The sequence below is a fragment of the Amblyraja radiata genome, chromosome 4, assembly GCF_010909765.2.
Source record: "Amblyraja radiata isolate CabotCenter1 chromosome 4, sAmbRad1.1.pri, whole genome shotgun sequence".
In the NCBI taxonomy this organism is placed as follows: Eukaryota; Metazoa; Chordata; class Chondrichthyes; order Rajiformes; family Rajidae; genus Amblyraja; species Amblyraja radiata.
Genome location: NC_045959.1, coordinates 51,803,720 through 51,828,172, shown reverse-complemented (window position 1 = coordinate 51,828,172; position 24,453 = coordinate 51,803,720). Strand labels below are relative to the sequence as shown.

General features: G+C 44.2%; 2 protein-coding genes across 4 annotated transcripts in view; one reads left to right on the top strand and one right to left on the bottom strand.

Moving 5' to 3' along the window:
* ptpn2 (protein tyrosine phosphatase non-receptor type 2) overlaps positions 1 to 1,032 on the bottom strand; it is a 64,255-nt gene extending 63,223 nt beyond the window's left edge. For 2 of the 3 annotated variants that reach the window (XM_033019435.1, XM_033019434.1), the window contains exon 1: positions 738 to 1,032. In XM_033019435.1, coding sequence (XP_032875326.1) covers positions 738 to 794 — 57 coding nt within the window. In that variant the 5' untranslated portion in view covers positions 795 to 1,032. The remainder of the gene's footprint in view (positions 1 to 737) is intronic. The other variant, XM_033019436.1, reaches the window with a different exon arrangement.
* An 836-nt stretch (positions 1,033 to 1,868) lies between these two features.
* Positions 1,869 to 22,132, top strand: seh1l (SEH1 like nucleoporin). Its single transcript, XM_033019437.1, has 9 exons — positions 1,869 to 2,111; positions 5,834 to 5,884; positions 7,916 to 8,062; positions 11,523 to 11,734; positions 12,220 to 12,318; positions 15,057 to 15,197; positions 15,689 to 15,846; positions 17,981 to 18,143; positions 20,506 to 22,132. Exons 1-9 carry the CDS (start codon positions 2,001 to 2,003, stop codon positions 20,513 to 20,515), a joined length of 1,092 nt encoding a protein of 363 aa, XP_032875328.1. The 5' UTR covers positions 1,869 to 2,000; the 3' UTR covers positions 20,516 to 22,132.
* The last annotated feature ends 2,321 nt before the right edge of the window (positions 22,133 to 24,453 follow it).

Genomic DNA, 24,453 nt, shown 5'->3' with positions numbered 1-24,453 from the left:
TACGCAAATACAGGTGAGTGGTCCAGACTTTCTCTCACCACTATCTTTCTTATCCATTTTAAGTTAAATCTCCCCCAACCTAGTCTGAAGAAGGGTCCAGACCCGAGATGTCATCTGTCTCTCCACATATGCTGCCTGACCCGATGAGCTTTCCTTCAACCCTATTGCGTTTTGGTCACACAGAGAAAGATCTGCAAAGTAATCTGCAGGTGACTTTCATGGCAGGAAAAACAATCTGCTGTAGGTTAGAGGAAAAATGCTAAGCGGTACAGACAGCATCTCTGGAGAGAAGGAATGGGTGAGGTTTCGGGTCGAGGCCCTTCCTTCTGACTAGGTTGGGGAAGACAACTGGACGAGAGATAGTGGTGGGACAATGCCCGAGTCTGAAGAAGGCTCTATGTTGCAAACATGCAGTTCCTTCCTACACATTTAATCTGTTGGAGGAACTTCGCAGAATTTGTAGTGAGAAAGTAAAAAAAAACGTTGACAAGGTTTCCAGCCGCTGAGTTCCTCCAGCAGGTTGTTTTTTATGTTCAGCATTGCAGCAGCTGCAGTCTCTCAAGTCATAACCTGCAGCAACACCCCCCTTCCTCACGTCCCCTTTAAATCCCAATTAACTGTCGGCAACAAAAGGACCTTAAGGGCGCGCCGGCTCGCAGCCCCGAGGCCAGGCCCCGAGCCTGCTCGCCGGGCAGGACGAGCCGGGACCGACCCGACTTCCTCACACACGGACTCACCAAGTAAGACTGAGGCCAGCGGCTGTCCTTGTCTATCTCCGCGAATTTATTTTCCATGTTGTAGGTCAGCACCGATGCTGCGTCGTCTCTCCGTGCCTGGGTGTGCTTTTATCCTTCTCCTGCTCTGTTCCGGGAACTTTTTCTTTCTCCTCCCCCCGGCCCCCCCCTTCCCTTTAGGCCGTGAAACTCAGCGACGCGACGCCGCGGACATCAGCCATCCGCGCATGCGTACTCGGCGATTGCCGGGTCAGGGGGCGGATGACGTCGAGACATGGGCGTGGTCTGGGATAACGTCACGGTCTGACGTTAACATCTGGGCGTGGCTTTGGCATAGGCGTCTTGTAGGCGGGGCTGGAGATGAACGTCGCGACGTGGACGGGCCCGGGGCTGACGTAATGGCGTGGGCGTGTTCCTCGGTGCACATGACAATAATTAAACTAAACTAAACCATCCTCTTGCACCGATATCACTCCCTCTGGCTTTAAATGTCACCCCTTTTCTGACCCCCTAGTGTATTTGCGTTCTTTTGGTTTAGTTTAGGGATACAGCGCGAGAACAAACCCTTGGCCCAGCGAGTCCGCGCCGACCAGCGATCCCCGCACATTTACCCTCTCCTGCACACACTAGGGACAATTTACAATTATACCGAAGCCAATTAGCCTACAAACCTGCACGTATTTGGAGTGTGGGAGAAAACCGGAGATCCCGTGTAGAACTCGTCGCAGGGAGAGCGTAAACTCTGTACAGACAACACCCATAGTCAAGATTGAACTCTAGCGCTGCGCTCCCGGCTTTTGTCACCTCTGTGTCTCCTTTTCATCACTAGCTGTTGTCCACCCCCCTTGCATACTGTAAGCAACCCAAGCAGATGAGGTGCTGCTCCTCCAGTTTGCATGTGGCCAATGTCCACCTGGTGGCCACGGTGACATCCAACAAGTGGCTGCAGCGCCTCCTGGTGGCCACGGTGACATCCAACAAGCGGCAGCAGCGCCACCTGGTGGCCACGGTGACATCCAACAAGCGGCAGCAGCGCCACCTGGCGGCCACGGTGACATCCAACAAGTGGCTGCAGCGCCTCCTAGTGGCCACGGTGACATCCAACTCGCGGCCGCAGCGCCACCTGGCGGGCAGTGATGGGCATGACAGCTGGTCGTGGCCCCACCGTCACTACAGCGCGGTAAAGCGCGGCGCTGAAGCCCCGGCCCGCAGGTCCGTGTCCACCGCTGCCGCCGCCCGGCTTCGCTTCGCAGTCGATCCAGGGCGATGTTCGTGGCTCGGAGCATCGCGGCCGACCACAAGGACCTGATCCACGATGTCTCTTTCGATTTCCACGGTCGACGGATGGCGACCTGCTCCAGCGACCAGAGCGTGAAGGTGAGGAGGCTGAGGGCAGGGTCTGGGTCTGGCCCGTGGTCCGGGCAGGGTCTGGTCCGGGCAGGGTCTGGCCCGGGCAGGGTCTGGGTCTGGCCCGTGGTCCGGGCAGGGTCTGGGTCTGGGTCTCAGCTGTGTCCGGCTGCAACTCGATTTGACTCCAGGCCTGGTCCGTGGTGTCCGGCTAATCATGTGCCGTGTGGGCCTGGCTCTGGGCCATGCTCCCCTCCTGGACCTTTTACTAGACTTGACTCCAGGCCTGGGCCCCGGCTGGGCCATGCTCACCGGCTGGGCTTGGTCCGGGGCCTGCGGCTTGACTTAACACCAGGGTTGCAGTAACGCTCTGGCCCACGCTCCCAGTCAGGGCCTGTTACTGGACGTGTCTCTAGGCATGAGCCTCGGCTTCTTTATGAAGGAACTGCAGATGCTGGTTTAAACCGAATATATCTTAAGGAAGGACACGAATGTGGAGGTTAATCACGTGGGTATTAGCTCCAGGGCAGGCCAAGACCTGGCAACATGACGTTCAAAACTATTTTCTTTGTCAATTTTCCAGGTATTTATGCACTGTCCTCCACAGACAGAACACAATTCTCTTGGGTCTTTTTTTCACTCCACTAGGCTCCACTTCCAGCACATCATCCCTCATCATGAATGGGAGCATGCCACATCCACCCCTACCCTCTGGTGCTAAAAGAATAGTTGATATTTCATGTCGAGTCTCTACATCAGAATGTGACACACGGTGCCAATCTGAAAAGTCAACTTTGCCTTCACAGATGTGAGGATAATCAACCATGAACGTAATGAACAATGTAGTAGGTCTGAGGGATCATTTGGCTACTCAAACTCCTGTTACGTACAGTCCCTTGGTTGCATGTAAAGCATTAATTGGCTTTGAAGAATCGCAGTGTTGGGGTCTGGCGGGTTTGTGTTATTGGGAAAGTCTGGATATGCTAGGCCTTTTTTCAGTGGAGAGTATGAGGCTGAGGGGTGATTATAGGGAGGTTTCACGGCAGTCGGGTCACGACCCATGACCCGTACTGTTGCTACGCTACTCCAAATGGAGTACACGCGATGAACTGCAGGTAGGCACTTACCATTGTTTCCCGCGTAGCGGGCCCGTTAAAACCCGCTGAAATTGTCAATTTTTGCCTGTAAATAATTATGGAAATCGGGATAAGCCTGTGAGACATTTAGCCTACTTTCCTCTTTTTTTTTTAATTTCTATATTGCACTACTACGGACTGACGCAAAACTGCATTTCGTTGTACCCATACTCAGTATTTGTGCAATGACATTAAAATTGAATTGAATTGAATTCAGAATTCCAAAAGTGAGGAGAAATGACGGTAGATAGATGCGAGAGCTGAAGGGACAACAACAGCCAGAGTGCTTAGCGAACATTGGCCGTTTTCTCACTGCATTTCATCAACTAAGGCATTATTTGTGTTTTTTCTTGATTCCTTTGGCATCTAAAAAGTTTCAGGTGATAAATCTGGCTGTAATTTTTTTTAAATCGCCCATGGTTCTGAAGTGAGTTTTTACATACAAAATGAAAACGCATCTGAAGAAAAATCTACAGCCAGATTTATCACTTCTGACTTTTTAGATACCAAGGAATCAAGAAAAAACACAAATAATGCCTTACTTGATGAAATGCAGTGAGCAAACGCGATAATTCCCAATATTTTCAATTCCGATATCTGCACAGCCAATGTTTACCAAGTACTTTAGCTGCTGTTGTCCCTTCAGCTCTCGCTTCTCTTTACCTTAATTTCGCTTCACTTTTAAATTCTAAAGTTGGGTACATGTCTCTCACACTTACCCCGACTTCCACAATTTTTTTCAGCGCAAAAATTCAACATTTTGGCGGTTTTTAACAGGTTGGAAAGTACGCGTTTCTTGCATTAATAACATATACCGGAAGTTACGGATGTCCTCCAGATGGATTGAGCGGCTCCGTGCGTTAAGCCATATGGCCCAGTGACCTTACGTGCAACCCCCCTATTTGGAGGTACCGTATTTCCCAGCAATGAAGATGCACCCCCAATTTAAGTTGCTAAATTTTGAAAAAGATATAGTGGGACAGGATCAAGTGTTTGGTTTAGTCCAGGGGTCGGCAACATTGCCTGCATGCCCTGGAACTGGCTGCAGTTCCCAGATCCCTCGCGTCCCCAGGACTCGCTGCAGTTCCCATGCGCCTGCGAGCCCCGGGACTGGCTGTAGTGTGCAGGTCGCCTGCCCCGGGACTGGCTGTAGTGCGCAGGTCGCCTGCCCCGGGACTGGCTGTAGTGCCCAGGTCGCCTGCGAGCCCCGGCTCTAGGTGCAGTTCCCAGGTTGCCTGCGAGCCCCGGGACTAACTGCAGTTCCCAGGTCACCTGCCCCGGGACTGGCTGCAGCACCAAGGTTGCCTGCCCCTGGACTAGTAAAGAGAGAGAGTGAGAGTGAGCGAGCCCGGGACAGAGCAGCCAGCCTTCTGCCCAGTACCTACCCGCCAACCACCACTTCCACCGGTTGCGCCTGTGCCAAAGGACACAGTGGCTGGCTGGTGGGTGGGCCGGCAGCAGGCGCTGAGGTGGTGGCCGGTTCCGCTGTCCGGTCCCGGCAGCCGCACGCAGCCACCCGAGCTACGTCCCTCCCCGGCTACAATGCGGTGGGTCCACGCCTGGAGCACTGCGGCAGGTGTGAGTGAGTGAGTTGCTGGCATGATCCCTGACCCCCCTCCTTCTCAACTTCTCCCCACAACTTTACCCCTGGCGGCCCAGCTAATTTGTGCTGCCCAGGCCGTGCTGACTCCCCACACGCTGTGAAAGGAACACCCCCCCCCCCCCCCCAAGTGGCAATAGCCGCTTCCCATCAGCTGCCAGCAATGAGGGATAGGCTCGGCTACACAGTACAGCAATATCGTTCTTGATGTTACTATACTGAGGGATAGCCAAGTCTATCTTTCTTGGCTAATAACCTGACCTTTGGCCTCCCAAGACGCAGGTACATTTTCGTGCCTTATTTTTGGGTAAAAAATAGCGTCTTCATTGCCAGGAATTACGGTATATGTATAAATCTGGCCGTATAAGGTGAATTTTCCCAGTGTAGGCAATCAATAAACTGGAGGACATATGCTTAAGATGAAAGGGGAGATTTAAATTAGACCGTTAATTAGCTTTTTTACGCAGATGGTAAGGGACGAGTTGCCAGAGGAAGTGCTGAAGGAGGGTACAATTGCAACGTTTTAAAGACAGGTACATGGATAGGAAAGGTTTGGAGTGATATGGGCCAGTTTCAGGTAAGTGTTCATAAGTTCAAAAGTTATAGGAGCAGAATTAGGCCATTCAACCCATCAATTCTACTTTGTCATTCAATCATGGCTGTGTCTTTCCCTCTCCACCCCATTATCCTGCCTTCTCCCCGTAACCCCTGACACCTGTACTAATCAGGAATCTATCAATCTCTGCTTGAAAAACACACAATGACTTGGGCTCTTCAGCCTTCAGTGGCAAATTCCATAAATTCACCTGACTAAAGAAATTCCTCATCTCCTTCCAAAAGGTATGTCCTTTTATTCTGAGGCTGTATAGCTCTATGACTCAAATTGTTCATGCTGTTGGGTTGTAGACTACCCAGGTGGAATATGAGAGGCTGTAACTTGGGATTTGTAATGAATGGTGTAATGCTGTCTGTGAATCTCTTGAACGTTTTTAACCGATTTTGCTTTCTCTTGCCAGGTGTGGGACAAAGGCGAAAGTGAAGAATGGCACTGCACAGCCAGCTGGAAGGTAAAGGAGATGTTTACAGTGGCTAGAAGTGGTGGGGGCTAAAAGTGATGGTAGTGCCTCTTGCTTTAACTACATTTCATGTATAGTAACATAGCTTCCAAAATGTAACTGTTTCTATGTGCATGAACTCGAGTGTTCATATATGCATGCTCCCCCAAATGTTGCTGTCATCACTGTTATTCACACGTTGTGTTTGCAGATTGATGGTGGTGCTAAATAGGGCAGAACTGCTGTTAATCGTGTTGGCAATTTCTCTTTTTTTAAATCACTGATCCCTTTTCAGTAACTGACTTTCATAATTATTTTTTTTTTAAACCTGTCGACACAAAGAACTGCTGATGTTGGTTTACAAAAAAAGACACAAAGTACAGGAGGACTGCAGGCAGCATCTTTGGAGAATGTGGATAGGTGACATTTTCGACCAGGTCCTTTCTTCAGGCTGTTGCGTGATCTGCTGAGTTACTAAGCACTTTGATTCTTTAAAAACTTGTATGAGTCAATGGCGATTCCTTTGATGAGTCTAAAACCGAGTCATTATCTCTGTGTAATTCTGTTGTTCACCTCTTCACATAATTTAGACAAAGTACTGTTTCCTATTGGGAATAGGCATCTCTAAACTTGTACTCAAAGGAGATGAAGACAATTATTTTCTCCTCAATCCATTTTCTTTCTTCTTCTCTGTCTGTTTCCCTTTAATTGTATAAAGTTCCTCCAAGACTGCTGCAGAAATAACTGCACACATTGACCTCATTCTAATCTGGTGGGTTGTATCATCTGCATGCCACTATTGTACTGCTCTGATGCGGGGACGAGAATGCCAGCCTGCTGTGTGGCTTTGATGAGAATGTCTCACATCTTTGAGGGGGAGGAGGGGTGAGAAAGAAATGTTTTATTGCAAAATTTCAAAAATGATGTGGCTGCAGCTTGAAGTGGTCAAAAGTGAGATGACTAATGAGAAGATTGAAACATGGAAGGGACAAAGCAACAAGTAGAAAAAGGATAACTATATGAATGAACTGTACTGTATTTAAGATGGCCAATTTATGTTTCTCCCCATTGATTCCTGTTGAACGATTGATTAAACATCCTCAAGAACTAGCCACCCACAGCCACCTGGATTGAATAATTCCAAATAATTCACAACCATGTGAGGAAATTTCTCCTTGACCCAGGTCTAATATGCCACCCCCTTATCCTGAAATTCTAATGCCTTGTTCTGGACTCTCCGGCCAAGGGGAACGTTCTCTCGACATCTCTATCTGCCAATAATGAACTTTCAGGTGAAAGATCAATAACCTGAGGCTAACCCATTAACTGTTTTTATCTCTGCTGAGCATTTCCTGCATTTTGTTCTGTTTTTATTTTGTATTTCCAGCATTTTTGAGCTATCCTATCCATTTCACTAAAAACTATTTTTCAATGAGATTGTAGACATCGCATTCTTCTAAACCTCAGAGAATTTAAGCACAATCAATCCAGATCTGCATGAAGGAACAATGCACTAATGCTGGTATTTAGATGAAATAGAGTCGGAAAGGTTCATGTTTAATGTAAATACTTATCAAAGTTGGGCGGCACAGCTGGTAGAGCTGCTGCCTCACTGCGCCAAAGACCAGGCTTTGATCCTGGCCTCTGGTTCTGTCTGTGTGGAGTTTGCACATTCTCACTGTGACTGCCTGGGTTTCCACCGGGTGCTCTGGTTTCTTCCCACATCCCACAGGTGTGCGGGTTTGTAGGTTAATTGGCCTCTGTAAATTGCCTCCAGTGTGTCGGGAGTGGATGTGAAAGTGGGATAACATAGATCTAGTGAACGGGTGATCAATGATCACCTTGGCCAAGGTGGGCTGAAGGGCCTGTTTCCATGCTGTATCTTTAAACTAAAATAAAAACTATACTGACTTCATGGGCTGAAAGGTACATTTCAATGTTATGATCACTATTCTAACTCGGACCAGCATTCCAACTGTGATACATAATCATTGAAGCCACAATGCTCTCTGGGTCCCGTATTTATTAAAACCTCTTTTGCAGACGCACAGTGGGTCAGTGTGGCGGGTGACATGGGCCCACCCTGAGTTTGGACAGGTGCTGGCCTCCTGCTCATTCGATCGGACTGCTGCCGTATGGGAGGAGATAGTGGGCGAGTCTAACGACAAACTGCGGGGTCAAAGTCACTGGGTGAGTTTGGATCATTATACTACTGCGGCTAAACTTCAGTTGACGAGGTCAGACTGTAAATCAAACCTTATCAAATTATTTTAGTATATGTACAGTATTCATGCCTGTTCTGGTTTAAATCCAAATTGTACTGTTTATTTGGGCCCATTTTCAAGACTATTTTAGACACATTACCCTTTGTATTCAAATTCCAAGTAAAAACATTTTTATCTGGAGGCAAAATATCACCTGTTTTCTTTTTATGACATTCTTCTCAACCAACCTTGATTTTAAGTACAGGCAACAGTTTCCAGCTTGACTTGTGTGTCTGAATGTATGTGCCTGTTGTATTAACTTTCCAGGACTTGTCTTTTATAAGCACTTTATTATAAGAAAGTTCTTACTCAAGTCAAAAACCACAAAATAAAGATATTTATTTCAGTAAAACTATAAAGGATAGTATTCGGCTGAAGGCAAGGGCATATAAGGTAGCCAGAGATAGTGGGAGGGTAGAGGATTGGGAAGCATTTAAAGGTCAGCAAAAAATAACTAAGAGATTAATTAAGACGGGGAAAATAGACTATGAAAGGAATTTAGCGAACAACATAAAAACTAATAGTATGAGTTTTTATAGCTATATAAAAAGAAAAAGGGTGGCTAAGGTGAACGTTGGTCCATTGGAGGGTGAGACTGGAGAGTTGTTGGTGGGGAACATGGAAATGGCAAAGGCATTAAACGAGTATTTTGTATCAGTCTTCACCATAGAAGACACAAAAAATATTCCAACGCTGGATAAACAGGGGGCGGTAGGAATGGAGGAGCTAAATACTATTAAAATCACCAAGGAGGTGGTATTAGGGAAGTTAATGAGACTGAAGGAGGATAAATCCCCTGGGCCTGATGGATTACATCCAAGGGTCTTGAGGGAGATAGCGGTGGGGATTGTGGATGCATTGGTGATAATTTTCCAAAACTCCCTGGAGGCAGGAACGGTCCCAGTGGATTGGAAAATGGCCAATGTAACACCTATATTTAAAAAAGGAAGTAAACAGAAGGCGGGTAACTATAGACCGGTTAGTTTAACATCGGTGGTGGGTAAAATGTTAGAGACAATTATTAAAGAAACACTAACGGGGCACTTGGATAAACATGACTTCATCGGACAGAACCAGCATGGTTTTGTGAAGGGGAAGTCCTGTTTAACGAATCTGCTTGAATTCTTTGAGGAAGTAACAACCCGGGTGGATAAAGGGGAACCGGTGGATGTGGTATACTTGGACTTCCAAAAGGCTTTTGACAAGGTGCCACATAAGAGACTATTGCTAAAAATAAAAAATTATGGGATTGGGGGTAATATATTAGCATGGGTAGAGGATTGGCTAACAAATAGGAAGCAGAGAGTGGGGATAAATGGTTCATACTCGGGATGGCAACCGGTAACTAGCGGGGTTCCGCAAGGGTCGGTGCTGGGACCCCAGTTGTTCACAATTTATATAAATGATTTGGAGGAGGGAACCAAGTGTAATATATCAAAATTTGCGGACGATACAAAAATGGGAGGAAAAGTAGGGGATGAGGAGGATAGGAAGAGTCTGCAAAAGGATATAGATAAGCTAGGTGAGTGGGCAACAACTTGGCAGATGAAGTTTAATACTAATAAATGTAAAGTCATTCACTTTGGGGAAAAAAATGATAGGACAAGTTATTTTCTAAATGAGGAGGAGCTGCGTTGTAATGCAACGCAAAGGGATCTAGGTGTATTAGTACATGAATCACTAAAAGTTAGTATGCAGGTGCAGCAAGCAATCAGGAAGGCCAATGGAGTTTTGGCCTTTATTGCTAGGGGGATTGAGTATAAAAACACGGAGGTCTTGCTGCAGCTGTACACAGTATTAGTGAGACCACATTTGGAATACTGTGTACAGTTCTGGGGTCCATACTTAAGAAAGGATGTACTAGCCCTGGAGGCAGTGCAGCGAAGGTTTACAAGATTAATTCCTGCAATGAGGGGATTGACATATGAGGAAAGGTTAAGTAGGCTGGAACTCTACTCTTTGGAGTTTAGAAGAATGAGAGGCGATCTCATTGAAACATATAAGATCGTGAGGGGCCTTGATCGGGTGGATGCACCGAGGATGTTCCCAATGATCGGGGAAACTAGAACTAGGGGACATAGTTGCAGAATAAGGGGGGGCTCTTTTAAAACTGAGATGAGGAAGAACTTCTTCACCCAGAGGGTGGTTAATTTATGGAATTCACTGCCCCAGGGAGCAGTGGAAGCAGAAACGTTAAATATATTTAAGTCTAAAATAGATGGTTTTTTAGCTGCCAAGGGGATAAGGGGCTACGGGGAGAGGGCAGGGATATGGACCTAGGTATGGTTAGTATAGTAGACCTGAGTGATCTCCTGGACAAGTGTCGATCGCCTGGATTGGGGTCGGAGAGGAATTTCCCGGATTTTTTTCCCGAATTGGACCTGGGTTTTTATCCGTTTTTTTGCCTCCCCCAGGAGATCACGCGGTTCTTGGGGTGGAGAGGGGTGATAGCGGTATAAAGGGGAGGGTAGTGTTTTGTGTTCTGTGTCTTGTGTCTACTGTTTGTGGGTAAGTGTGTCTGTTTAGTGTTCAGCCATGAGCGAATGGCAGTGCGGGCTCGACGGACCTGGTGGTCTACTCTCGCACCTACTTTCTATGTTTCTATGTTTCTATGATATAAAGTGCTAGAGTAACTCGGTGGATCGGGCAGGATTTGTGGCGATCATAAGATCATAAGTAATGAATGGAATTAGGCCATTTGGCCCATCAAGTCTACTCTGCCATTCAATCATGGCTGATCTATCTCTCACTAACCCCCTTTTCCTGTCTTCTTCCCATAATCTCTGACACTCATACTAATCAAGAATCTATCTATCTCAGCCTTAAATATACCCACTGACGTTGCCTTCACAGCATTCTGTGGCAAAGAATTCCCCAGATTCACCACCCTCTGACTAGAGACATTCCTCCTCATCTCCTTCCTAAATGAACGTCCTTTAATTCTGAGGCTATAACCTCTAGTCATAGACTGTCCCACTGGAGAACATAGATAGGTAACATTTCAGGGCAGGATCCTTCTTCAGACTGATCAGGGATGTGGAGGGAGGGAGGTAGCTGGAAGAGAGGTGGGGGCAGGACAAAGTCTGGCAGATGTTTGTACAAAGACCAGAGGTGAAAATACAAGGTGTGAGGTAAGGAAATAATGAGAGAAGTGACAGAAACTGATGCCAGAGGGAATATAGGTGCAAGGGGACATGATGGGGTAAGGGGGGGGGGGGGGAATAGATGCAAATCCAGATACGGCACAGGGAAGAGAGGAGTAGAAAAGGTGGGGAGAGAAGTGAGAAGGAGAGATGTGGGAAGGGGAAGTTTGTAAGTTGGTTACCTAATACTGGAACAAGAATGTTGTTAGCACGATAAACTTATAAATACTTGCTGCTAAACAGGTGAAGCGGACTACACTGGTGGACAGCAGGACTTCAGTGACGGATGTGAAATTTGCCCCCAAACACATGGGCCTGGTTCTTGCCACCTGTTCCGCAGATGGCGTTGTGCGGATATACGAGGCCCCAGACGTCATGAACCTCAGTCAGTGGTCCCTGCAGCATGAGATCTCCTGCAAATTGAGCTGCAGCTGTATTTCCTGGAACCCCTCCAGGTGAGAAAATGCCTGCACAGCGGTGGGCACTTGCACCAAAGCATGCTTTGAGTACATTTAAATGTAACCAATGAACCAATGGGCGGCTCGATGGCGCAACTGTAGTGTTGCTAGTTTACAGCGTCAGGGAACTGGGTTCAATCCTGACTTTGAAGTCTGCCAGACTCAGTCTGAAGATGGGTCTCAACCTGAAATATCACCCATTCCTTCTATCCAGAGATGCTACCTATCCCGCTGAGTTACTCCAGCATTTTTGTATCCATTAAAATATAATAACACAGACCAAAAGGACCTGTTCTTTTACAGAGGTAATTGCATTTTATAGTGTCATACAGTGTGGAAACAGGCCCTTTGGCCCAACTTGCCCACACCAACCAACATGACCCATCTACACGAGTCCCACCGTCCGGCGTTTGACCCATTTCCCTCTAAACCTGTCTTATCCATGTACTTGTCTAAATCCAATGTTTTTTTTTCCATTACAGTTCCCGTTCTCATCCTCCAATGATAGCAGTGGGCAGTGATGACAACATCACAAACATAGGTGGCAAGGTTCAAATTTATGAATACAATGAGAATACCAGGTATGCCATGATACAGAGCATTAGAAATACTGTTTTTATTGCTTTTCTCCCTTCGTAATGTACGCAACCTGTTTCAGAGCATTTGACAACAAAACACTCTTGACTCTCCGGTAGCAAAATAGCTATCTTATTGGGCCAGTGATCCCCAGCGTTTGTTTGTTTTAATGATCCAGAATCTTAAACTTGGAAACTGTGAAACCATGGTAGCTGTGAAATTTCAAAACTCAGTTGACAAACACATCTGGAATTTATAAAAGGTAGACAAAAGTGCTGGAGAAACTCAGCGGGTGCGGCAGTATCTATGGAGCGAAGGAAATGGGCAACGTTTCGGGCCAAAACCGTTCTTCAGACTGATGTAGGGTGGGGGGGGGCGCGAAGAAGAAAGGAGGAGCCAGAGGGCTGAGGGAGAGCTGAGAAGGGGAGGAGACAATAAGGGCTACCGGAAATTGGAGACGTCCATGTTCATGCCGCTGGGGTATAAACTGACCAAGTAAAATAAGAAGTGCTGCTCCTCCAATTTACGGTGGTGCTCACTTTGGCCATGGAGGAGGCCCAGGACGGAAAGGTCAGATTCGGAATGGGAGGGGGAGTTGAAGTGCTGAGCCACCAGGAGATCAGGTAGGTATTGCGGACCAAGCGGAAATGTTCGGCAAAACGATCGCCAAGCCTACTCTTGGTTTCAGATGTAGATCTGCTGACATCTAGAGCAGCGGATGCAATAGATGAGGTTGGAGGAGGTGCAGGTGAACCTCTGTCGCACCTGGAATGACTGCTTGGGTCCTTGAATGGAGTCGAGGGGGGAGGTAAAGCGACAAGTGTACCATTTCTTGCGGCTGCAAGGGAAAGTGCCCGGGGAGGGGGTGGTACGGGTGGGAAGGGAAGAATTGACCAGGGAGTTACGGAGGGAGCGGTCTTTGCGGAAAGCAGACGGGGGGAGATGGGAAGATGTGGCGAGTGGTGGGGTCACGTTGGAGGTGGCGAAAATGACGGAGGACTATTTGTTGTATGTGACGGCTAGTGGGGTGGAAGGTGAGGTCTAGGGGGACTCTGCCCTTGTTACGAGTGGGGGGGGATGGGGAGAGAGCAGTGTTACGGGGTATTGAAGAAACCCCGGTGAGAGCCTCATCTATAGTAGGGGAGGGGAACCCCGGTTCCCTGAAGAATGAGAGCTCACCAATACCATTTGTGAAGTAAATGTACAGTAGATGTTTGTTTGGTGTGTTGTCATCCACAGTAATGAGGCTCTTTCAATTGCCCTCTGAAATGGAAAACAATGAACCACGATGTACAGTGGAAGTGTCTTCAACTGTACTGCAATGCCTCAAGAAGGTGGGTCACCACCACCTTCTCAAGGTCATTTGGGAATATGCAATAAATGTGGGTTTTAGTTGGAATTGCTACATCCCAATAATTATGTGAAGAAAAGAAAGATAGTATCCGTACATGCTGGAATAATGTTTGGTGAACAGATTCTGCATCAAAGAGCCCAGTGTTCAGACAATCTAGACAGGCTACCCACCCCCACTTGACCCAATCAACACACACTAGGGACAATTAACCTTACAACTAACATATCCTTAGTAATGAGAATGTAAAAGAAGCACCCAGGGAACCCCACAGCCACAGGAACAATGTACAGAGTTGCACTGAGGTCACCCGAAGTCAGGATCAAGCCAGGGCCGCTGGAGCTGTGAGCAAGCAGAATGTGCTGCCTATTAACTCAAATTCACAAGCAGACACTCATTAAGTGGGGACTTCTGAAATCAATTACAGTTTCAGTTCTCTCTTGTCCCATTTGATTTCTATTGAAAACCCAAGATATTGATGAAAGATTACAACCATAGAGCCCAAAAGTTATACCCAGCCCATATATTTGCAGGCTCTCAACATCATTTGTAATGTTATTTTTGCCCCTCCCTGTTGCCCTGTAATAAAGCACAAATGTGTAATAATATAACATGTAAAGAATTAATGGTGTACCTATACCTTCCTCTCAGAAGCCATGACTGTCGTGTTTTTAGAAGACTTGTACAATTAATCATTTCAACATTTGTCTTGTGTGGGTATGATTGATCACACTTTTCTCAACAATAACTTCGAAAATAAATGTAAAAATAAAGAAATACTCCTCATCACATGACAATATAACTTGTTTTTAGACTGCAGATTTTATATACATCTTGGATAGGACTTTATTCATTGGAGCACAGGAGGCTGAGGGATAATCTTACAGCGGTGTATCAGGATCATGATGGAAAGAGAGAGAACTCCCAGGGTAGGGGAATCAAGAACTAGAGGGCATAGTTTTAAAGTGAGAGGGGTGGATTTAATAGGAACCGAAAGGGCAACTTATTTCACACAAGTGGTGGGTTTCCTTGAACAAATTGCTGGAGGAAGTAGCTGAGGCAGGTACAATAACATAATTTAAAGGATAGGAAAGATTTAGAGGGATATGGGCCAAAAGAGGGCAAATGGGACTAGTTTATTTGGCATGGATGCATTGGGCCGAAGGATGCATTGGGCTGCTTCCCTGCTCTTTGACTATGCATTATGTGTATCGAAAACAATGGCTTTAATCTGTTAAGGTGCATGTTGTCATTTTTTTCATTGTCACTAAACGAGTGAAAGAATTCTTGGGATGCGCATCTGGATCTTCAATTGAGGATTTAATTTAGAAGGAAATTGGGACAAAGAATAAATAAATGCAGCCTAATTCGATACTTCTGTTTTTATTACAGGAAATATGCAAAAGCTGAAACCTTAGTTACAGTCACCGATCCTGTGCATGACATTGCTTTTGCTCCAAACCTCGGAAGGTCATTCCATATTCTTGCAGTAGCAAATAAAGATGTTCGAATTTTCACACTAAAACCATTAAGGTAAGAATTAGAGTGTAGAAGTAAGGAACTCCAGATGCTGGTTTACACAAAAGAACACAAAGTGCTGGAGTTACTCGGCGGGTCAGGCAGCATCTCTGGCGAGCATGGACTCGTGACGTTTTGGGTCAGACTCTGTAGAAGTTATTCCACCATTTTGTGTCCTTAAGGTGAGAATTACTTTCATCCTAATTCTTCATTGTGTCATAGTACAAGTTTCTTTGAGGCAACAAAACTGAAAACGTCCATCTGAAGAAGAGTTTTGACCCGAAACATCTATCCCTGTTCTCCAGAGATGCTACCTGACCTGCTGAGCTACTCAAGCATTTTGTGTCTTTTTGTGTATTAACCAGCCTATGCAGTTCTTTGTTTCTACATCTTCCAAATTCTTGATTGCTTCATCCTGATCTTTCTATAGTTGCCTTTTGACTTGTAATCTGTTGGATAGCCTATATCAATGTTTCCATTAAATCTTTTATCGTCTTTACCCTCAGAAAAGAAATGAGCAGTTCTGGGGGCCCGGCAAAATTTGAAATTCAAACTGTGGCGCAGTTCGATAATCATAATTCACAGGTGTGGCGTGTAAGCTGGAATATCACTGGTACAGTCTTGGCATCCTCTGGAGATGATGGATGTGTCAGATTATGGAAAGGTGAGTTTCAATTTTTAAATCGAGTCACAGTTATCGATAACCATGACTTGTATAGACACCTAGCGTTTTCATTGTTTGATTTATTCATTTGACATCCCGTGCTTGTTTAATTAGTACAAAAAGTTACTTTTTGCGCTGTATTTTTGTAATAACGGGGTCAAATTTACATGTTTAAATGATTTATTGTATATGTTTAATTGACACGTTTTTGAATTGTGTGCTGCTTTTCAGGCCCCTGTGTAAAACATGACGTGTCAATAATGTAATTCTGAACATTTGAGCTGAATATATTTTGCTAGTGTCAGTACAGGAATAGACAAAAGCTTTTCACTGTACCTCGGTGCACGTGACAATAAACTAAACTGAGAAGATCGGACAAATTACTATCATTAGGTAGAAACAAGGAACAGCAGGTACTGGTTTATAAATAATCATTTAAAAAAGCACAAAGTGCTGGCATCTCGGAGGGTCAGGTAGCAGCTCTGGAGACAAAGGATGGGCGATGTTTTGGGTTGGAACCCATCCTTTTTCTTCAGAGATGATTCCTGACCCGCTGAGTTACTTCAGCACTGTGTTCATCTCATGAGCAATTCAGTTGTACAGTTAAGGGTATGCAGAAGAAGCATTACACATGACCACAATGCCCTGATTATGCATGGGGAAATGTAGCTGGGTTTCAGCTCCTGACATCTTGTTGGGGGTAAACCTGGATGAATGATGGGTTCAGACAGAGCTGATGAACTAATACATAATGAACAAAGTCGGTCTGCAATCTTCAATTAGTATTAAATAGAGTCATACTATACGGAAACAGGCCCTTGCATCCCAACTTGTCCATGCCAACTGAGATCCCCATTAAAGCTAGTCCCCTTTGCCCGTGTTTCACTCATATCGTAGTGATATGGTGTGCTGGTATTTCATGCCAAAGATGCATTGTTATTTCAAAACCATTTAAAAAAAATTGTAATGAAAATATATACAAAACCAAAATAGAGCAAAACAAATCAAAAGCCATGCAAAAAAGGCAAAGATTGTTCCCGGTCGGGACCGAGGCCTCACGGGTCGGACGGAGGAGCTGGGGCCGACGGGGCCTGCAGCTGGGGCCCGGGTCGACATCGCAAAGGCATGAAGTGGGGTGTCGACAATGGTGAAGCCTCGCGACGATGGGGCCTCGGTGGTGGTGAAGCCTCGCAGCGGCGGCAATGCCTCTCGGGTCGACCCGCGGTCGATGAGAGCGTGGAGGAACTGCCGTGAGGGGGGGGGAGGGGAAGAACAATGGAGGACCTGGCATGGGGGGGAGAACAATGGACAATTGGGGAGGGGGGGAGAACAAAGAATAATAATCCCGCGGGGGGGGGGGGAGGAGAACAAAAGGGGGAGCCACCGTGCTTTGTAACTTTGTCAGCGCCATAGGTGGCTGCTATTTGTATTCCATTCAATAAAGTATTCCATTCCATATCCCTCTAAACCTTTCCTTGCGATTAAAATCCTTGCTTTTCCTATTTCTGTAATCTCTTTAGTTCTCTAAAAACTTTGTAATCCTTCAGTTCCAATGACCCCAATTTCTTTTTTCTCTGTTGGCCCTGTACTCTGGGATTCACACCCAAAATCTCTCCTCTCTTCTTTGGCCGACGTTTTGTCCTGATCTATCACTCCATGGCTTGGTATTAAATGTTGTCTGTTTGACATTGCAATGATGTAGGTAGCATTTAAAACTTAGAAAGGGGCGGCATGGTGGCGCAGCGGTAGTGTTGCTGCCTTGCATCATCAGAGACCCACCCGGGTTCGATCCTGACTACAGGCTCTACAGAGTTTGTACGTTCTCCCCATGACCTGCGTGGATTTTACTCCCACATTGCAAAAACCTACAAAGATATAAGTTAATTGGCTTTGGTAAAGATTGTAATTGTCCCTAATGTGTGGAATAATGCTAGTGCACAGGTCGGCTTGGACTCGATGGGCCGAAGGGGCTGTTTCCATGCTGTATCTCTAAACAAAACTAAATTATGGTATAGTTGGTGGGCTGACAGCAGACAGATTTATCAGATACTAAATGAAATGTTCACTAGGGATTAAAATCGTTAAAGTTCAAAACACTGTTGACTGAATTTCCAGTACTTTTGATTTTTTGCAGCTAACTACATGGATACTTGGAAATGTACTGGCGTATTGAAAGGAGATGGAAGTCCTGTAAATAGTGCCTTAAACCCACAATCAATGGGACTTCTTAATCCTTCTGCAGTATTAAGCCCTTCATCCTCACAGAATCCATTTAATGGACCGTCTGGCGGAGGGAGGTAGGTTGATGCAGAACTGTTGCTGCTTTGGAGAAATTCAGATACCAGGGCGCCTTTTGGAAGTTAACACATTTCATTTAACCGTTGTTTACCAAATGTGAGCCAGTGACTCAACTAATTTGATGGACAAAGGTACCATTAATCAAAACCTGCAGCAAATACTCATTGGGTTCAGTGTTCTTCTTGCCTCTACAATTGACAAGAAGTTATTGATTTATAGGTATTGCAAGATACAAACAATGTGAAGAGAGGGTGGGTGGATAATCAGCGATCAGGCATTTTCGTTGCTTGATTTTTGAATTTGCTTCTGGCTGATTTAAGCCATCCTGGAGTTTCTGGACATTTTCCTTCTTAAGTATTATGACAAATTGTGTACACAAATTGTGCAATCATGCTGCTGCTACTGTTATTTAAAATCATTTCATCTGCTTAACCTACATTATCTTTGACTTTTGAATAATAGAGGCAGCTTTTCAGTTGGTACATATTGAGAATTATTTTTTTGAGTGGACCTCTGATTCTGATGTGATTTTTAAATTGAACGGGTCTGGTCTTCAGTTCTTCAAATATGGCTACAGCTGTAACTACGCACTAGAATTCATTACTTCTGAAGGAAGAAATAACAATAGAAATTGAGTGCTTTACTCACTGCATGATATAAAAAATGACCTTGAATGATTGATGTATGTAGCACTAAAATAATGAATGTATAAGGTTACATTAAAAAAAGTATAACAGCCACCAAACACTGTTTTGTACATTTATTGCAAAAGCTAGAAACTCTTTACACAGCACAAAATGTCAATTAGAGTTATAGCACAACTTTAGGACTGTCTTATAGAGTAAAATCATTTATCATTTAATTTGCCTGATTGCATAATTACACCTCAAAAACTTTAAGTAGCACTTGTTTGGGAATTTACGTTGAAGTCTAATATGGTTTTGGGATTGAGGTCACATATTAAGGGTATATTTGTTTTTCATTCACACTCAGATTGGGTTGCTTGTTTCTGAGTAGGAACTTTCTCTGCCTGGGATCTCTGCAGATTCACCTCATAAATCCAGGGTCAGCGCCTTAGGGATGAAAATTTTTATAATTTGGGGGAAAATGTGAAATGCTAAATGGAGCTCTGCCATTTACTTTTCTCAGCCTCACTCACCTGTCTTGGGGCAAGGTTTTGACCTGGAACATGGACAATTCCTTTCCTCCCCACAGATGCTACACGACTTGCTGAGTTCCTCCAACAGATTGTTACTTTGATCAGCACTCATTTACCAATATAATACCAAGGTAGCCACCAGGACTATGTGAAATGCAGGGCTATTTCCAAATCTGTTTAGTTTTGTAGGTGTAATTGGGTTGTGTAAATTGTCCCAACGGTGTAGTATAGAACTAGTGTACGGGTGATCATTGGCTGGGGCAGCACAGTGTCGCAGAGATAGAGTTGCTGCCTCACAGTGCCAGGACCCGCATTTGATCCTGACTACTGGTGCTGTCTGTACGTAGTTTATACGTCCTCCCTGTGCTTTCTCCAGATTCTTCCCACACTCCAACGACGTACAGGTTTGTAGGTTAATTGGCTTTGGTAAAAATTGTAAATTGTCCCTAGTGTACAGTGTGATCGCTGGTCAGCGAGGACTTGATGGGCCGAAGGGCTTGTTTCCACGCTGTATCTCTAAAGTCAAATATCAAAGAATGTAATTTAAAAAAACATATGGAAATTGGGTGTTTTTAATTTACTTGATGATCCTAAACAGGAATAACTATTTCATCAATGCTGTTGCTTTCTGGAGGCACTTCATTACATTTATTGTGGCTGCACTGGTGAGGTTTCGTGGAAAATATATAGTTTGGCAAGCAGGGATGTGGTGTTCTTAATTTTGACCCAGAAAAGGAGCAACTGGTTGAGCAGTATATAATGGGTGTGTTTTCTTTTCCACATTTGTCTGTAGTGTGTTCACTCAGTGTATTAGAGAAAAGAGCTTTGATTTCCTTTTGAGGAAGTATACATGGTTTAGTTAGGTCTAGAAACTTGGAATTGTGGAATGTTGTAGGGATAAACAAGGTGTCTCAGGGTATTGATTTAATTTTTCCCAACCCTCACTTTCTTAGATATTTTGTTGAGTTTATAATTGTGGACATTGCTTGGACATCTTAAAACATCGTTTCAAAATGATTTGCCTAAGAAATAGAACTTCAGAGCGATCAGAAGATATTTAGTATTTTTCTACCTAATGGTAGAAGTAAAAGATTAGAGGTCTAACATTTTTCACCCAATCCAAAAAAATATTTAATCAGATTGAACTGTTTACAAATTTGAAATGTAGTTAAGCAAAGGTATATGTTTTTTTTTTCTTTTAGGAAACTCTGATACATCTTGCCTTCTACACTCACAATGCCCTTTTCAGCTGAAAGAAAACACAACTGATCTCAAGCTAACTGGAGTAACCTTGCTGTCTTGCTGCTTGTTGCATGCACACAGGAATGAAACGTGAACTCCTTTTTACCCCCTCCCCAGCGACATCTGATATCTCCAAAGACCAACCAGCAACCTGCTTACTAATATCCTTGGATGGAAGGCTTCTATAAAATTAAACATTTTTTGTCCCTGTTTAATAGTGTTTTTTGAATACTTGGCATCAATGTACAGGCAACTCAAAGGAGAGGCACATATTGCCTTGCATTACGGAAGCAGTATTGAAGCCTATTTTAAATTTTGCAACGCCATTTACAAATAACAATAAAATCACCAATTTTTTAATATATAAAACCCAAAGCAGATATGTGCGGGACCAAGAATTTTGTGTTCCAATTGGACAGATTAAATAAATCAAGGTTTATATTGTCACTAGTGTATGTATTTGTTTTTTTTATCATCGTTGTATTTTTAAATTTTCTTTATTACTTTCACCAAACACTGGTAAAAATTAAATTGATTCCTGATTGTGTTTACAGAATGATTTATGAACTGTTTGAAAATAAAGCTGAAAAGTAGTTAAAGGTTATTGCATCAAATTGCCTTACTGTGATCAATTTCCTAACCAGGATCCAATGTTTTACTTTAATTATTTTAGGCATTTGTATCTTGTTTTCTTATTCACCAATTTTCTTTGTCTTCTGTTCTTTTCTCCCATTGTTTTCTCTCGCCTGTCTTCCTCTACATCGTTTCAGGTCTTTCTTTCCCACTCCGGACCATGCTCGGGCCGGATCGAGATGGTCCAGTTATGCCCTGCTTCCTCCTCTTCCTCTTCCTCCTACGGCAGAACAATCTTGTGATGCTGACACAACCCACCTACAATATCGTAACTCTCAAAATCGATACTCCAACAGGTCTCTCAATTCTCTACTTGAGAATGAGGAGATGCAATAAAAAAATGATCTACTTATGCAGAGGTGATAATGTATATGTTTCTGCTAACTTATTTTTACCCTGACTTTTAATGTACATATAAAGTTTCTCAACAGGGAACTTTATTAGCTTAATTCATATTTGAATGATGGAACTATGTAGATAATTTGATGTTGGAAAGCCTTTCTCAATCCATGTAATAACACCAGAATATTTAAGATTGGAAATCTGCAATTGTCGGCTGGGTAGACTAAGTTAAAATGAAAATGTTATGGGTGTGCCTTAAAAATCAATGTCTACTGTTAAGAGTTTTTAAATCAAGGTAGTTCTGTTTTATAAGGGAATTTTGGATTACGTTTTTGAAATTATTTGACTCTCAACTTTTTCTAAATATTGCTTGTGTTTTCTGTTTGAGAGAAAATTATGTATGTTTTAAATATGTTAACAGCCAAGAATGGAGTGATGCATGCAGCACTGTTGGCAGGATGATCATACAAGCTGCACTCGTACTTAACATTCCCGTGTAGTCTATTTGACGTATTTAAACCAGGCAATGGTATTCAATTACATGGGGAAATCGATTGAGTGTAAAATTAATTAAATGGTTTTGTTGAAATAATAAAGGTGTATTGAAAACAATTGACTCGATTATAATTTGTGTGCAGATGTACCTGGAGGATATATCAATAATCAAGCAATCAAATTCAATTCTCTTGTGGAATACATTTTATTTAATGTTATTTATCTCTTAAGTGAAAATGGTTAATATTAAGCATGCAGACACCTTTTAGGATTTGACAGGGTAAAGTCAAAGATGATGGCAGAGATGATATTTTCCCTGGCTGGGATATGTCAACCTGGGCTCCCAGTCTCAAAATAAGGGAAAGCTACTTAGGGTTAAGCAGAGATGCAATTTTTTCATATGGAGAATATATATTTAGAAATCTCTGCACAAGTGTAAAGGGAGTTGAGAGATATGAGGTTGACTGAGTCTGAAGAAGTGTCTTGACCTGAAAGGTCACCCATTCCTTCTCTCCAGAGATGCTACCAGTCCTGCTGAGTTTTGTGTCTATCTTCTGTTTAAACCAGCAGGGGGAAAATATAGCACTCTGCTGAATACAAAAATCATTTCATGCAAGGGTCAATATCCCTGTAAGAAGCTGAGAAAGTTGGGGGAGAAAATCCACATCCTACAAGAAAATAACATGATTTTCAGAATGACAGGCAGTGGCGAGTGGAGTGCCGCAAGGCTCGGTGTTGGGGCCGCAACTGTTTACCATATATATTAATGATTTGGAAGAGGGAATTAGGAGCAACACTAGCAAATTTGCGGATGACACAGAGCTGGGTGGCAGTGTGAACTGTGAAGAGGATGTTAGGAGGTTACAGGGCGACCTGGACAGGTTGAGTGAGTGGGCAGATGCAGTATAATATAGATAAATGTGAGGTTATCCACTTTGGTGGCAAAAACAGGGGGTCATATTATTATCTCGATGGGGTTAGGTTAGGCATGGGGGAGGTGCAGCGAGACCTGGGCGTACTTGTACACCAGTCACTGAAAGTTGGCGTGCAGGTCCAGCAGGCAGTGAAGAAAGCCAATGGAGTGTTGGCCTTCATAAGAGGATTTCAGTTTTGGAGTAAAGAGGTTCTTCTGCAGTTGTATAGGGCTCTGGTGAGACCACATCTGGAGTATTGTGTCCAATTTTGATCTCCGAATTTGAGTCAGGACATCCCTGTGATTGAGGCAGTGCAGCGTAGATTCACGAGATTGATCCCTGGGATGGTGGGATGTCATATGAGGAAAGATTGAAAAGACTAGGCTTGTATTCACTGGAGTTTAGAAGGATGAGGGGAGATCTTATGGAAACTTATAAAAGGACTGGACAAGTTAGATGCAGGAAAAATGTTCCAATGTTGGGCGAGTCCAGAACCAGGGGCCGCAGTCTTAGAATAAAGGGGAAGCCATTTAAGACTGAGGTGAGAAACTTTTTCACCCAGAGAGTTGTGAATTTGTGGAATTCCCTGCCACAGAGGGCAGTGGAGACCAAGTCACTGGATGGATTTAAGAGAGAGTTAGATAGAGCTCTAGGGGCTAGTGGAATCAAGGGATATGGGGAAAGGCAGGCACGGGTTATTGATTGGGGATGATCAGCCATGATTGCAATGAATGGCGGTGCTGGCTCAAAGGGCTGAATGGCCTCCTCCTGCACCTATTTTCTATGTTTCTGTGTTTCTATGAATGCTTTCCAATACAACACAACTGTTGCTGATCCACTTGGAAAGCGTGAATCCTCCCTTATTGCAGAGGGAAGTCAGATGTTTTACCATTTGAATTGCTTCCTGTTCTGTAGACATGGATTTTAAGCAATTATCCACATAGAAATTATTCTTCAAAGTGATCATCACTTCCTCTGGAAAGTGAACTTTATTGTCCTCTGCGGTCTTCTTTAATGTAAAGTTCGCACAACTTGGTGATGACACTGCTCCAAAGAGATGTACCTTCATCCGGTATTCAACAAGATCTTGTTGTACATCCCCTTCAGGCCACTATAAGAATCGCAGGTAGTCAATGTGTTTTTCTGATACCTTAATTTGATAAAACATCGCTCTGATATCAGCCATCCGAGCAATTGGTTCTTGTCTGAATTTAATGAGAACTCCAATGAGCGAGTTGGTAAGGTCTGGACCTTGCAGTAGTTGACAGTTAAGTGACGTTCCTTGAAGACTGCAGCACAGTCAAAGACCACCCTCAAGGTCCCTTTCTTCGAGTGATACACCTCATGATGGGGAATGTACCATAGCTCTCCATCACTTCGATTCAGTTGGTTTGTTGGTGCCATTTCGGCATAATCATTATCAATCATATCCTTTAGGAAAGAAGTATATTACTCATTGTTACGGACCTCCTGGACTTTGGTTGGCCATCTAGTGGGGAATTCTGTGTAACGTTTTGGTTGGCC

Excerpts from the sequence above, each read along its gene's own strand:
- seh1l (XM_033019437.1), top strand. The coding sequence starts at position 2,001 with ATGTTCGTGGCTCGGAGCATCGCGGCCGACCACAAGGACCTGATCCAC. Across the intron at positions 15,198-15,688 it reads TTCACACTAAAACCATTAAG|AAAAGAAATGAGCAGTTCTG; the intron begins GTAAGAATTAGA and ends CTTTACCCTCAG. Across the intron at positions 15,847-17,980 it reads ATGTGTCAGATTATGGAAAG|CTAACTACATGGATACTTGG; the intron begins GTGAGTTTCAAT and ends GATTTTTTGCAG.